This window comes from Myxocyprinus asiaticus, chromosome 18, assembly GCF_019703515.2.
Source record: "Myxocyprinus asiaticus isolate MX2 ecotype Aquarium Trade chromosome 18, UBuf_Myxa_2, whole genome shotgun sequence".
Classification (NCBI taxonomy): Eukaryota; Metazoa; Chordata; class Actinopteri; order Cypriniformes; family Catostomidae; genus Myxocyprinus; species Myxocyprinus asiaticus.
This window is the reverse complement of record NC_059361.1, coordinates 4808131-4823610: the sequence shown is the minus strand read 5'-3', so window position 1 is coordinate 4823610 and position 15480 is coordinate 4808131. Positions and strand designations below refer to the sequence as shown.

Here is a 15480-nt window from a genome sequence, read left to right as displayed (position 1 = left end):
TTCATACTACATTCTGTCGTTCGTTCACACTACATTCTATCGTTCGTTCATACTACATTCTGTCATTCGTTCATACTACATTCTGTCGTTCGTTCGTACTACGTTTTGTCTTTTTCTATCGTTCGTTCATACTACATTCTGTCGTTCGTTCATACTACGTTTTGTCTTCTATCGTTCGTTCATACTACATTCTGTCGTTCGTTCACACTACATTCTATCGTTCGTTCGTACTACGTTTTGTCTTTTGTTCTATCGTTCATTCGAACTATGTTCTATCTTTTGTTTGTTCGTTCATTCTACGTTCTATTAATCTATTTTTGTTTGTTGTACGTTCTATCTATCGTCTGTTCTATTTCTATCATCTGTTCGTTCTACATTCTATTGTCCATTCATTCGATTTATCGTTTGTTCGTTCTACGTTCTATCTATTGTTCATTCGTTCGTTCTATGTATCTATTGTTTGTTTGTTTGTTTTACATTCTATCTGTTGTCTGTTCATTCTACATTCTACCATCAGTACGTTCTATCTATCTTGCGTTTGTTCTGAGTTCTATCCATTATTCTTTTCTACGTTCGTTCTGTCAATTGTTTGTTCTACACTTGTTCGTTCTACGTTCTATCATTGTTCGTTTTAGGTTCTATCTGTCATCAGTTCATTCTGAGTGCTATCATTCGTTCTATGTTCTGTCCATTGTTCTTTTGTTCTACGTTCGTTCTGTCAATCGTTTGTTTGTTCTACACGTTCTATCTGTTATTCATTCTTTCCTCCTGTCCATTGTTTGGTCATTTTATCCATCCATCATTCATTTGATCGTTCTACGTTATATCTTTCCATTGTTCGTTCTGTGTTCTATCTTTATTCATCCTACGATCTATCTATCGTTCTGTTTCGTTCGATGTGTCTGTCATACCGTTCTATTGCTCTGTCTGTCTGTCAAGGCAAATAAATTTGTTTAAAGACCATTGTTTGATAAGAGTGTGATTTTGTGTGTCTGTTTTTGTGTGTATGCTACACCCCTGATTTTTATTGGCTGATGTTTGTGGGTGAGTCTGTGATGTATCTAAGGCACTATATCAGAGGTTCACTGTCAAATGCAACCGAGGACATACCGACACTGAATGAGCAAATTGTTCTTTTTGTCATACACATTTGGCATAATCTGTGAGAATTTACTTTTACTATATTCCACACAGTTCAGCTGCTTATTTAATTAATTAAATGACAGTTTATTTTTGGCATGCTTTTACTTTTAATAACGGTAGAGTATAGAGCTGTTTAGCCACAGTGTAAATTTGGTGGCAAACCTGGAAGGCTAATTCGCCATGGGTTCCCTCAGGCATTTCCTATTGGTTTTTATAATGGGTTTTTTGAATTTGAGTAGAATAAGGTCTGTGGTAAACATTACTTGAAGATACTTGGACATTTTGGCAGAAACTGTCTCTGTGACAGGTTAAAAATGCTTGGACAATATTGCATGTACAACAATCACACTAATACATTGAAATTGGCTTGGGGGAGCAGCCCACGCTTGTTTAGCCAATCAGAAATGCTCTCTGTCCCTTTATCATTTTGTGCGTTCAGGTGACCTGACAACGGGTTGACTGACATGTCTTGCCAGAGGTCGTGTGGTTGCAAGTAAGGGCCGGTTTAATTCAGGTTCATTCTAGCAGAAGTTAGCAAACCATCTGAAATCAGTCTACAGCACCTTTAAAAACAATTTCATGTGTTATGTTATATAATGATCTATTTCTTTACATATTTTCCCAAAGTTGCTCAGTGAAACTTTCTAGGAATGAAAACATTGCAGGTCCACTTGCAACCAGCAGATGGCTGTAAAACCTCAAATTCCCTTGAGTGGTAGTCTTGCCTCCCTTTAACATAAAGGTGTGTGCACTGGATAACAATGTAACGTGTCTCCATATCTTCATTCTGAAGGGGTTTCCAGGCAAGAGAGAAATTTGTTCACTGTTAAATAAGTGTAGTTCAGCAAACTCAAAGGAATATTCTGGGTTTAATACAAGTTAAGCTCAATCGACAGCATTTGTGTCATAATGTTGATTACCAAAAAATCATTTTGAAAAATCATCCCTTCTTTTTTTTTTTTTTTTACTTTCTTTTTTCTCCCCTTTTCTCCCCTTTTTGGGCCCAATTCCCAATGCGCTCTAAGTCCTCGTGGTGGCGTAGTGACTCACCTCAGTCTGGGTGGCGGAGGACTTGTCTCCGCATCTGTCAATCCACGCATCTTATCACGTAGCTTGTTGAGCGCGTTACCGCGGAGACATACGCATGTGGAGGCTTCACACTATTCTCTACGGCATCCACGCACAACTCGCCATGCACCCCACAGAGAGCGAGAACCACATTATAGCGACCACGAGGAGGTTACCCCATGTGACTCTACCCTCTCTAGCAACCTGGCCAATTTGGTTGCTTAGGAGACCTGGCTGGAGTCACTCAGCACGCCCTGGATTCGAACTCATGACTCCAGGGTTGGTCCCACCTTTTCTTTTTTTTTTTAAAAAAAAAGCTAAATCGAGGTTACAGTGAGACACTTACAATGGAAGTGAATGGGGCCAATTTGTTTGAGGGTTCAAATGCAGAAATGTGAAGCTTATAATTTTATAAGAGCTCTTGCATTTATTCTTCTGTTAAAACTCATGTATTATTTGAGCTGTAAAGTTGTTTAAATAGTCAGTTTTATGGTCATTTTAGGGTTTACGGCGTTGAATCATCATAATGAAGTTATATACAATTATGCAACTTTAAACAGAAGGTAAGCGGTTTTATCGTACTAAAATCATGTCGACAACCATATTGTGTACTTCTTGTAGCTGTACTTTTTAAACTGTATTTTAACGTTTACGAATTGGCCCCATTCACTTTCATTGTAAGTGCCTTACTTTAACCGCGATGTTTGCGTTTTTTTTTTTAAAGAAAAGGAGGGACAAGTAAAAAAATAAATTTTTGTGCTAAAACGCATTATGCCACAAATGCTGTCGCTTGACATTAACATGCATTAACTGAATACTAATATCATTGTCTGAGTTCAGAATGGCATGCCACCATATTATGACTATTTCTGCTGTATATACTGTAGATATGGCAGAACTAGTAATGGTATGGTAGTATGCCATATGTGTGGCATATGGCATACTAGTAGTATACTACGTGTGTGTGTGTGTTTATATGCATGTGTATTAATGTTTGCAAGCTCACCTAAATGAGACAACATATGCATTTGTTTTGTTTATTGACACAGCTAAATTATAATAAAATACACAACAGAAATGGATAACTGCAAACTTCCACATGAGAAATATTTACATCTCAAAAGCTTTTGTTAACTTAGAATTAAATATCATCTCTTCAAGTCAATGCCATTAAAGGTGGTAATAAAATCATCTCGGTTTTAAAGTGCTTTACATGTTTAATGGAAACTTTTGACCTATGTGATTTGTGAATATACACATTCCAACATTGACACCACTATGAGCGACTAGTTTGTGTTTGGTTTGGGCCACGTGCCTGTTTGGCCAGAGAGTTGTGTAGAAAACAGTTGTCACCCATGTTTTATATTTGTGTTTGTATGTTCTGAGACTGTTGGCACGCACATAATCGGAAAGTGTTGAACGTTTTAGAGCATAATGGACAAAGATTTGACGTCTTAAAAGTTTAAATGGGAATATACAGTGTCCCCAAAAAGTATCTGGACATTTAACAGCCGCTGTTCATGTTTTCCATGTTAAAAAACTTTCTCCTAGTTTAATGTGCCATTTGTAGGTTTCCTTCCCCGAAGAGCGTAAACATGGCTCTGTGGTTTTTGTGCCTCTAGTGTTTGTTTCACCGGGAAACTGCCACGATAAGTACAACGAGCCAATTGAAATCAGTTTGCAAAAATGTTGGTATAGTGACGTGATTCTATGAGACCAGATTGTGCAGAAATTACTTCACATTTTAAGTGTCTAAATAGTTTTGGGGCCATTCTATAAGAGGATGTTTACTCTTAAGATGTGCATGTCGAAGCTCTGTTCGGCTTTAGCTGGCTCAGTCAAGGGCGATTTGTTTCAGATTAGAAAGCGAGAGAAGGATAGCACTCTTCTCAATCAGTGTGGGATTACTGTAAAGGGAATGAAGCTTCAAGATGCTCCATTACAAGAGGGTATCGGGTATTAAAAGTGAGAAAGACAGCTTACTGGTACACTTTAAGACACTGAATGAGACCTGTAGGAACAGTCCAGTCAACATGAATCTGCATGCACAACCCATTTAACTTCCTAATGTGCCGTATTTCATAGTGAAACAGGATATTCAATGAAAAAAATATATATAGAATAGGACTTGGAAGACTAGGAATGTATGTTAAGAGAGTAAATAGGCTCAAGGTTACCCCCCCCCCCCCAAAAAAAAGTTATAATTTACTCAACCTCATGTTGTTCAAAACCTGTATGACTTTTTCTACAATGGAACATGAAGGAAGATGTTTGGTAGACTGTTTGTCTCAGTCACCATTCACATTGATTGCATCTCTTTTCCATACAATGAAAGTGAATGGTGACTGTGTCATAGTTTTGGAGCAACATGAGTTTAGAGTAAATGATGACCTGAACTATCCCTTTATGAAAGTTAATAGGGTCTGTATCTAGTTGTTCAGCCGTGACATCAATTTGTAGGCAAAACCGGTAGGCTAATTCTCCTCAGTAATTTCCTATGGGTTTTTAGAACAAGGATTTTCGATTTACAGGTAAAATAGTATCTGTGGTTAAAATTATGTGAAGAGACTTTCACGTTTTGTTCCAGAACATAAATTACACACAGTCATACTTCAAGCATGGATTTTGAAGTCGTTGTGTCTTTAAAAAATGCATGTTGCTAACCTGTCGCTAAATAAGGACTACAACAGTCGTCCATTTCATAAAGCATGTTGCTCACATGCTTATGGTAGTTGTAGTCCTTTAATTAGCATTGTTATAGCAACGTATGTTTTCATAAAACACAGTGGCCTCAAAGTTTGTTTTAGAGCAAAATGATAAAGTCTTGTTTTAGATTTGTAACTTTACTACATAAATATAAAACTGCCGTTATAAAAATCCAAAATGCTAATTGTCGTCCAAAAACCCGGAACACAACCTGAACAGTTCAGTAGTTGAAGGCAGTTGTTGAATGCTGTTTGTTGTGCAGTGATAACTGTGGTCTACTGTTGTCACATTTTTGGATGGGTTTCATAATGGACCATGCGGTCTTATCAGTCTTATCCATAACTATGTGGACTTCTGGGGTTGATTGGCGAGTCTTGTCTTCCGCTCTGGCTAGTCAGCTGGTAGAGGCGGTGACTGAGGTTCTGCACCTGGCAGGTGCCGAGCACGCATCCCATACGCATCAGTTGACCTCGTGTGTGACCCCGTGACACTCTGTGAACATGCCGGCGTTCCCAGGAATATCCCTGAGTGCTGCTTTGTTGATTGGACGGTGTCGCTGGGGGCCTTGTATGAACGAGGGCCCTCCAGACCGTATGGCGCTCTCTTGCCCCAGTACTCGAAGACATGGAAGTTTCCATGGCGATACTGCCCCCTCTTTCTGGAAGCTTCCCGGGGTTTCTGGGAAAAATTAATCTGGTGATTGAAAGAAAAATAATTTGGTTGCCTACTTTGGGAGAAAATTCACATGCGTACACTTACTAAATCTAAAACTATTGTTTTAAATTCATTTTACAAGACTTTCTTACTAAATTCACATAGAACCCTGCTGAAAATAACAACTTAAACCAGCTTATGATTTTTAGCTGGTTTTAGCTGTTTTAAGATGGTCTCTCAGCCTGGCCAAGCTGGTTTTCAGATGGTCTCCTAGTCTGGCTAAACTGATGTTGGTATAACTGAGAGGCACGGAAGAGAAACCATCTTAAACCAGCCTAAGATGGTTTGCTGGTCTAAGCTGGTTTAAGATGGTCTTCCAGCCTGACCAAGCTGGTTTTCAGCCGGTCTCCTGGTTTTGCCAAGCTGATGTATGTTTAGTTGGGATGGCAGGTGGTGTCCCAGTCTAACCAACTGAAAGTAGCCAAAACCCCTCTAAGACCAGCAAATCATCTTACGGTGGTTTAAGATGTTTTTTTTTCTTTTAGTTTGTTGATTTGTTTTTGTTTTTGCACGAAGTTGGTTTATCTTGACCTATCACTTATAGACCTAATTCAGAGCAGCACCATATTTGATTTTTGTCAGGAATGAAAATGAGGCAGAGAGGTATAGACTTAGTGTCTTCAATAGTTTGTGTACTGCTGTTTAAATTGGTGTTGATCGTTCAGCTGACGGAACACCGAAAATAGCTTTCCAGGAAATTTCAGTAGACCAAAAAACTTCAGAAAAAATAATTGTATAAAGCCTTTATACCTTTTTCTCTAAACTGTGTATGCCATTTAAGAAACTAAGTCTATCCATCACACCCTCTTTTTCATTTCCATCAAAATTTTAATATGGCACCACTATAAGTTCTGTTAGCCAAAAGTTTGAAATATCATATTTAGATTTGCTCTTTTTGAGACTGGTACAAGGCAGCATTTGGACAATTTTAGGCGTTTCAAGCCTGCTATTGAGTCTCAATTGCTGCGTTTCCACTATCAGGCCAGTGCGAGCTAGGGCTATCAACTGGTCAGCCGGGGCCAATAGCCTCGGACGTCAAGCTGCGAGACCAAAATCTATCTGCATTCCCACCATTGGGCTTAAAGCCCTAATGTCCGCCCTTAATACGGCACCCTAGTGCCAATGTCTCACACCCCATTTTACAAGCAAGAGGGAACCTCAAGCTGAGGTATCACATTCTGGACACTAGCTAGCCCTCGAAACGAACATGGTGGAGACTGAAGCTGCGGTTTGTGTGCTTATTTTGGTCTGTATGGTGGAAAGCAAGACCCGACTCCGAAATTTGACATTGACCCCATCTCAATCCCCAATAGAGTTCGACCATACGAAATAGCCAACTCGTAAATTATGTACGAATTTTCATGAGATCGAGTTGTCTTGAACAGTGCTGTAACACAAATACCTTAACACACACCCGTCATTTAGAGCTTTCGACTCTGTGTTGGGTCTAATTATGTAAATTCTATTAAAGGATCAATTTATCAGTCGCTATATAGATTGTTTTATCTATCACTTTATTGAACGTTTGATCTATTTATCATTTTATCTATCACTTTACAGATCATTTTATCAATCAGTTTATTGAAAGTTTTATCTATAAATACACTGAACGTTTTAACTTGATCAATTTATAAATACTATTATCTATTAATCAATTTATTGATCTTTTTATTTATTCCCTTATCTGTTGTTTTACCTATCTACCAATGCATCTGCCATTCATTTCTTTTTCATTTTATTGTTCGTTTTATTCATTTATAGATCAATTTATCAGCACTTTGAGTGTTTTATTACTATTGAACCTTTTATCTTATCAATTTATTGATCTTTTTATCTGTCACTTCATTGAACATTTTATCTGTATATTTATGATTTTATCAATCAATTTATTGATCATTTTATCTTTTCAATCACTTTATGGTTTTACCTGCTGTCTATCAATGCATTGATCGTTTTATCAATTTATCGTTTGTTTAATCGGGTACTTTATTGATCATTTTATCGTATTAATTTATTGATCTTTTTATCACGTCATCAAACTTTTTATCTATTTATTAATTTATCAATGTATTGATTGTTTTATCTTCTTAGTCACTATCGTTTTACCTATCTATCAATGTATTGATCGCTTTATCAATTCATCGATCTGCTTTTGTAATACTTTGACACATTCTTAATCATTTTCTGTGTCCTTCACTTGTTTAACACTGCATTATCATGATTTAAACCTGCTTTTTATCTCATTTAACACACCATTGTTGCAGTTGTGCCTAAGATTAGACAAACACCTCAACTACATCATCAAAGTCTGCTAAAGTGAAATCAGCCAGGAGAGCATGAAATTATAGGCTTGCAGAAGATCGACGTGGTTACACAAAAATAGCCCTGTCCCAACATAAACTCTTCTAAGCCTCTGCCCCAAGCTAAAGTCCTACTGCAACACTGGTCCATTCACAGACTGCAGACTGAGGTGCTATATTTTACACACACACACACAGGTCTGTGAATACAGAAGACAATAGGGTAAAGAGTTTCTTGGAAGACAGCAGGTGAAAAGGAGAGGAACAGGATGGATAGAGGAAGAGGAGGAGATGTATTGTGGTGTTTTACTCTGCTTTGAGGATGAATGCAGAGGAACTAAGAGAGCAAGGAAACTATGTCTAGAAGTTTCAGGATGAGAAAGAGAGATTGTTAAAGAGAGTTCCCAGATTAGTGCGCTGCATGGGGCCTGAGAGAACGAGGTGTTGGGACTGCCTAAATCCACCTTACATAAATTCAGTGCATGTGTGAGCAAAAGAGGATTTAATTTGCAGTTGAACAGTAAAATCCTCCATCACTAAGTGTTTGTGAGCTCACCATTTATTTGACCTTTCCCACATCGCACACATGCATCACACATACAGTGTGTTCGGATTTGTTGTAAGCTTGTTGCACCTTTGAAGGCCATTGACTGTTGTGAAGAACCTTTCCAACCCAACAGGAGAGGGAGCCACTGAGCTTGTGTTAAAGGAATATTCTGAGTTTAATACAAGTTCATCTCAATCAACAGCATTTGTGGCATAATGTTGATTACCACAAAACATTGTTTTGACTCGTCCCGCCTTTTCTAGAAAAAAAGCAGTGATTGAGGTTACAGTGAGACACTTACAATGGAAGTGAATGGGGCCAATTTTTTGAGGGTTTAAAGGAAGAAATGTGAAGCTTATAATTGTATAAAAGCACGTACATTAATTCTTCTGTTAAAACACATGCACTATTTCAGCTGTAAAGTTTAAATAATCGTTTTTACGGTTATCTTACGGTTTTTGGGTTTACGGCGTTCAGTCGTCATGGCAATTTTTTGTTTCCACACTAAAATCATGTTATCACACATATTGGCTATACTTTTGAAACGGTGAGTATTTTAACATTTACGGATTGACCCCCATTCACTTCCATTGTAAGTGCCTCACTGGAACCCAGATTTTCTTTTTTTTTTTTTTTTATAAGAGAAGGAGTGTCGAGTCAATATTATGCCACAAATGCTGTTGTTTGAGCTTAGCTTGTATTGAACCTGGAAAATTACTTTATCCCTTAAACACATACCTAGGGTCTTTAGTGACCCGAGACCTCATTATGTTCCCTGTACCTCATCCATTTTTTGGAGTTGTGCCCACACCTCTTTAGTATTCCTCAATCTATCTCTTATAAATAGTGTAATGCAAAAAAATTAAATAAATAATAAAATACAATTTTATAATGGTTTAAGTTCCAAAAGTGTATAGGGTCATTAGAGACCCGAGGTATGTAAGTGTAATTTTTTTTTTTTGTTTTTTTGTTTTGGTACTTCCATAAATAATATTTTTGATTATTTCATATCTACATAAGTTTACTGTCACATGATATCCTTTGATTATTACAAGAGAAATTAGTACTATATTCATACAAATATATACTACACTGCCTGGCCAAAAAAAGAAGTCACCGTTTGGATTTAAATAAGCAGATACTTAAGAGTCTTTGATTGGATCATTATTGCAGTAATTAATATGTTTCATCTGGCAACAGTTCTTTTAACCCTAACTGATGCAGTGTGTAGCTTCTCATTTCTTAAACATTAAGACATATCCCATGGTCGTGGAAAATATGTTACTGTGTTTCAGAAGGGGCAAAATACTGGCCTGCATCAAGCAAAGAAAACAACTGAGGAGATTGCTGAAATCACTGGAATTGGGTTAAGAGTGGTGAACCGTCAGCTTCAGAAGAAAATCTTGAATGATCGTGATCGGAGATCACAAACACTTGGTGATGGAAACAGGTCATGTGGTCTGATGAGTCCAGATTTACCCTATTCCAAAGCGATGGGTGCATCAGGGTAAGAAGGGAAGCACATGAAGCGATGCACCCGTCATACATAGTGCCCACTGTACAAGTCTCTGGAGGCAGTGTTATGATCTGGAGTTGCTTCAGTTGATCAGGTCTCGGCTCAGCAATGTTATGCAGCAATAAAATGAAGTCTGACTACCTTAATGTACTGAATGACAGGTTATCCCATCAATGGATATTTCTTCCCTGATGGCATGGGCATATTCAAAAATGCCAAGATTCATCATGCTCAAATTGTGAAAGAGTGGTTCAGGGAGCATGAGGAATCATTTTCACACATGAATTGGCCACCGCAGAGTCCTGACCTTAACCCCATTGAAAGTCTTTGGGATGTGCTGGAGAAGACTTTATGGTGTGGTTCAACTCTCCCGTCATCAATACAAGATCTCGGCCAACAATTAATGCAACTCTGGACTGATAGAAATGTTGTGACATTGCATAAGGATGTCAAAACAATGCCAAGACGAATGCGCACCATAATCTAAGCTAAAGGTGGTCCAACGAAATGTTAGAGAATGCAATTTTTTTTTTTTTTTTTTTTTTTTGGCCATGCAGTGTATATCCCGTTAATTTTCTGTGTGACAATGGTCATTTATCAGCATTCTATATGTATGCACACATACATAATATACATGCTATTTCTTACTCATGGTGGCACTGATGTTTCAGTGATTGACTTTATTTACATTCGATATTGCTATTTGATGAAGAAACAACATGGAAGTAAACCTATAGCAAGTACAACACATGAACAGTATGATATGACTATTGTCATTTGGGTGTACTACTGAAATTATGTAAGTTGTGCATCTATTTAGACTTAAGTGCCTGAGAAAATACTTATGTAGCTTATGTGTATATTATATGTATCTTATGTGTTATGTGTAGCTCAATATGTTTTTTACAGCCAGTTGCATCTCATTAAATTTCAGTGTGAATGTAATGAATCCTGTTCTAGATTTGTCCTGATTTGTTTAATTATCTCATTGATAGATGAAAAATATCTGGACATTTTGTAGATAAGTGCCAGGTCTTTAAAAACCTGAATATGTAAGACTGTTTGGTGAAACTCTCATGCATTTAAGGGTTAAACTAAACACTGAGACCCCCTAAAACAACTGGTACAGTGTCCCCCTAAAGTATTTGTACTTGACAATAAAGCCATACTTAATATGTAGGAATGTCCTTAAATCAGAAAACAAAGTATCAAACCAAGTGGCATTTGCTAACAAATGCAAAATGTGCTTGTTCTATCTTTCTTTGAAATATGCTAGAAGGTTTGATATTTTATGTAATAGGCTACAATGTATATACATTCATACATTTAAGTGTTTCTAAATGTCCAGGTAGGTTTTGGGAGTGGCATGCTGGTATGATGGCATTTTAAAGAAGGTATAGTTCACGTGCATCACTCATATTTTATCCAGTCAGAGTTAGAAATAGTGCACTCTGTATCATGACTAAGCGACAGTAGCGGATCCTGGCATAGGCGATATAGGCAGCCGCCTAGGGCAGCAGCCCTCTCTGGGGCAGCATGGCAGTGTACCTTACTTTCAAGAAGAGCATGAATAGGGCACTTTAAGTGGTGTGATTATAGTGGCGAGTGTCATTTTAATTTTGTGTAGATCTTTGCTTGAGCGTTTTGGTAGTTTTAACATGATTGCATGGTAAATGTATCTATCCTCACTGGCGTGGACTATTTTTATGTGTTCCGTAGTCTAAAAATTATTTCTGCCTATGTTGCATTCATACTAATGGCCATTCAAGGGCTAATGTATTTACTATTTGATCTTTTTTGGACAAGCTTCGACATATGTGTCACCGGCGAGTTTTCTGTGATCATATACTATATGTTGGTAGTTTGCAACCCTCTGGGTCACCAGCGAATGTTTTAGGGCGTGACTCATGAATATTAATTAGCTTATTATGACCTTGGTTAACCTGTGTAGATCTGTAGATCACGTGACCTAACTAATATTCATGAGCTAGCCCAGGGTCCCGGGAGGCTTAACCTGGCCCTGGTTTCTCATGCTGTTGTTGTTGATATTAAGGGGGACACCATGTTGGAACTGCCAAGCGGTCACGATGTGTAAATCTGAGAAACTACTTTAGGCGTACAGGTGGCACATCTCTCGCGCCGCTCTCTATGCCAACTGGAGACAGTCAAGTGACACAGTCTCATTTAGTAGTACAGTCCACACACCACATGCATCCTTAAACTTTAACTAAGAAAAGCCAGAGTTATGCCACCCATTAAAACGATGTCTGGACATTTGGTGTGATAACCTAAATTGGCTGCACAATAACAAACCGACCTTTCTGAACCTTGCCTCAGGATATTGGGCATACTATTTACAGTATCTATAGGATTAATAATGGGCATTTCCAGAACACAGGTTAACCGGGTGGCGCCGGAGTGCTGTGCGTAAAACTCACCGGTTACGCACTGGCATCGCCAGTGTTTGGAGAGGCAGCAGAAACACACATACCAGCAGCAGTGATTTCATCCCTCTCTTCGTATCCTCTAGTAGTTTGAACACAGACACCCGACAGAATTGTGTGATATGACTGATAATATTCCTCAGTCCAGATGCGCACCTGTGGAAGTAAGCAGAGATGAGCATCATTCACACAGAATTGATTAGAAAGTCATCAGTTAATAGCGCAAACTTTGCAAAAAGTTACTTTTAAAGCGAAAAGATGCTTATTAATTCCTTACATTTAAAGGACAGGCGCATTTGGAGATGAAACTGGTGAATGTCCGTCATTTGCCATGACCCAGTGTTCAGTATGGTTCAAATCGAGTATTTAAAAAACAGAAACGCAGATATTCTGTGGCCCTGTGTGTGAAGATCTTTGATTTGTTGTGAGGAGAAACAGTTCTGACTCTTGAGTCCCTCATGGATAGAGTAGCTCCTTAAATACTAAGAGGGAGGAGACACGTGATAACTGACACTCAATTATTAAAGCTCCTGTTTGATTAAAGGTATTACCGTTATAAAAACAATTATCATCATCGGAGTCAGCAATTAAATTGACATCATTGTATTGAACAAGACAACACATGCCAGTTTCTAAATCAGTGGCAGTCCTGACTCAAATTTGGCCCATGTGAGATCAGACATGATTAGCATGGCAACACTAAATAGATAAATGTATAAGCCTAATAAATAAAAGTAATAAACCAGTATTTGATACAATTGAGTATAAAACATATCGATAAACAGCTGCGATTTGCCTACATAAATATTTTGATTAAAAAAAGAAAACGCCATGAGTTTTACTCAAAGGCTCAAGTGAATTGGTGAATCATTTATTTGAACTGGTTCATTTGAATGACCGTCTGAACGAGCCGATCGGTTAAAGAGAATCGAACTACCCAACGCTACATTTAAGTGAATTGGTGAATCGTTTATTGTAACCGATTCATTTAGATGAACCGATTCACTTAGCCTAAATGTTGTATTTACTACTTACTAAATTTTCTGTCTGTCTTGAGCTTTTTTGTCAGACCAAATGATTGGATTTGTGGGCTTGTGATCAAATTAGTAATATTAATATTGGCTAATGTGTTCATAGTATCTGTATAACAGAAATCATAAAATATTAAAATATATTTACCTTTGTACATTAATCATTTATTTGCAAATACTACTTTAAAATTTCATGTATAGCTTATTATTATATATCATATATATTTATATATATTCAAACACCGATCAGCCACAACATTAAAACCACCTGCCTAATATTGTGTCGGTCCCCCTCGTGCTGTCAAATCAGCGCCAACCCGCATCTCAGAATAGCATTCGGAGATGATATTTTTCTCAACACAATTGTACAGAGTGGTTATCTGAGTTACTGTAGACTTTGTCAGTTTGAATCAGTCTGGCCATTCTCTGTTGACCTCTCTCATCAACAAGGCGTTTCCGTCCACAGAACTGCCACTCACTGAATGTTTTTTGTTTTTGGCACCATTCTGAGTAAATTCTAGAGACTGTTATGTGTGAAAATCCCAGAAGATCAGCAGTTACAGAAATACTCAAACCAGCCCATCTGGCACCAACAATCATCCATGCGATTATCTAATCAGCCAATCGTGTGGCAGCAGTGCAGTGCATAAAATCATGCAGATACGGGTCAGGAGCTTCAGTTAATGTTCACATCAACCATCAGAATGGGGGAAAATATTTGATCTCAGTGATTTGGAGCGTGGCATGATTGGTGGTGCAGACGGGCTGGTTTGAACTTGAGAAACTTAACCATTTCTATTTTCAATGGTGAGCTTGTAGGAAAAACATAGGCTTTTTTTATTTTCTTTTATTGCAAAAAGTACTGTTGTTTACTGTTGCTGTGTTGTTCCCCAAAATTAAAATTCGTTTAATGATTTTGCAGAGTCTTGGTAGGATTTTACCTCTTTAAATGACTTTAAAAACCTCCAAATATATATATATATATATATATTTTATCCACATTGGTCTTTTTCCACACTTAATTTACATTGTATATTTGTGCATAGGAACATAGAATTTTTTTTCATCATCTCAAGTATTTGATGAGAGAGCCAACCAACAAAGCAGTCATTGCCCCCACATTACAAATATTTAAATGAATATCTGAACACTGCTTACACTGCTTACTGTATTTCATGCCTAAAGTACTGTGACAGTACACAAATATATATTTTGTCACCAGGTGTGACCTTATTCTGAAGCTCAGACTGAATAAAAAAGTGTGTTGTGGTTTAATAGATCTTGTCGGTATGACTCACCATGTCCTGTGCTCTTTTAAAGCGGATTTTAAATGGCATCAACAGCACTTCTGCTAGTGTTAACGAGAGTCGGCCGCGGATGAGACGAGTGTGTATTTAGGTCTTACTGAATGTGTCTCGCTTGTGAGTGTTCTTGTGTATTGTTTAAAAGGCAATTTAATAGTTTACTTTTGACCTTGATTTTTGGAGCAGTGTACGTGTCTATGTAGAATAACGGGAGTTAACGTGTGCTTGTGATTTTTATATGGAGTAGCACAAAGGTCAAGTTTGTTTTTATGTCAGTGTGTTCAGATGCAGCATGCACAAACATTTGTTTATACTGCATGTGTGTCTGTTAAAGAGATACGGGATATTTATATCATCTGGCGTGGTATTTTTAGCGGCTCAATGTTCGGTGTGTTTGTTCCGCAGGTCAATGTATAAAAAAAAGTGACTATTTAGTTAATTAGTGTGTTTGGTAATTAATGGAAGTGCTGTAGAATTGGGATGATGTCCCTGAAAAACCAAACCCCAAAAAACGAGAGAGAGGAGATTATTTTTAATCAGAAACGGAGATATTTTTTACTCCATTTATATTTTTTTGCTCATGTTACTTGTAAAGGTGATGATGAGGGGAATTATTTACAGGTTTGACTGCCTTCCTGTCTGCCAGTCTGTCTGTTTGTTTATCTGTCTTTCAGACGCTGAGGTGACAAATCACCCAAAAATGACAA

General features: G+C 37.7%; 1 protein-coding gene across 1 annotated transcript; it reads right to left on the bottom strand.

The window, feature by feature from the left end:
* Positions 1 to 3261: 3261 nt before the first annotated feature.
* LOC127456448 (protein ADM2-like) lies at positions 3262 to 14867 on the bottom strand. Its single transcript, XM_051724952.1, has 3 exons — positions 14768 to 14867; positions 12433 to 12594; positions 3262 to 5610 (listed from the first exon to the last, which is right to left on the bottom strand). The coding sequence occupies exons 2-3, from the start codon at positions 12501 to 12503 to the stop codon at positions 5250 to 5252; spliced, it is 432 nt and encodes a 143-aa protein (XP_051580912.1). The 5' UTR covers positions 12504 to 12594; positions 14768 to 14867; the 3' UTR covers positions 3262 to 5249.
* Positions 14868 to 15480: the final 613 nt, after the last annotated feature.

Coding starts and splice junctions, on each gene's coding strand:
- LOC127456448 (XM_051724952.1), bottom strand. CDS start 12,503: ATGAAATCACTGCTGCTGGTATGTGTGTTTCTGCTGCCTCTCCAAACA. Junction 5,611..12,432: donor GCGATGCCAGTGCGTAACCG/GTGAGTTTTACG, acceptor TTCAATCACCAG/ATTAATTTTTCCCAGAAACC.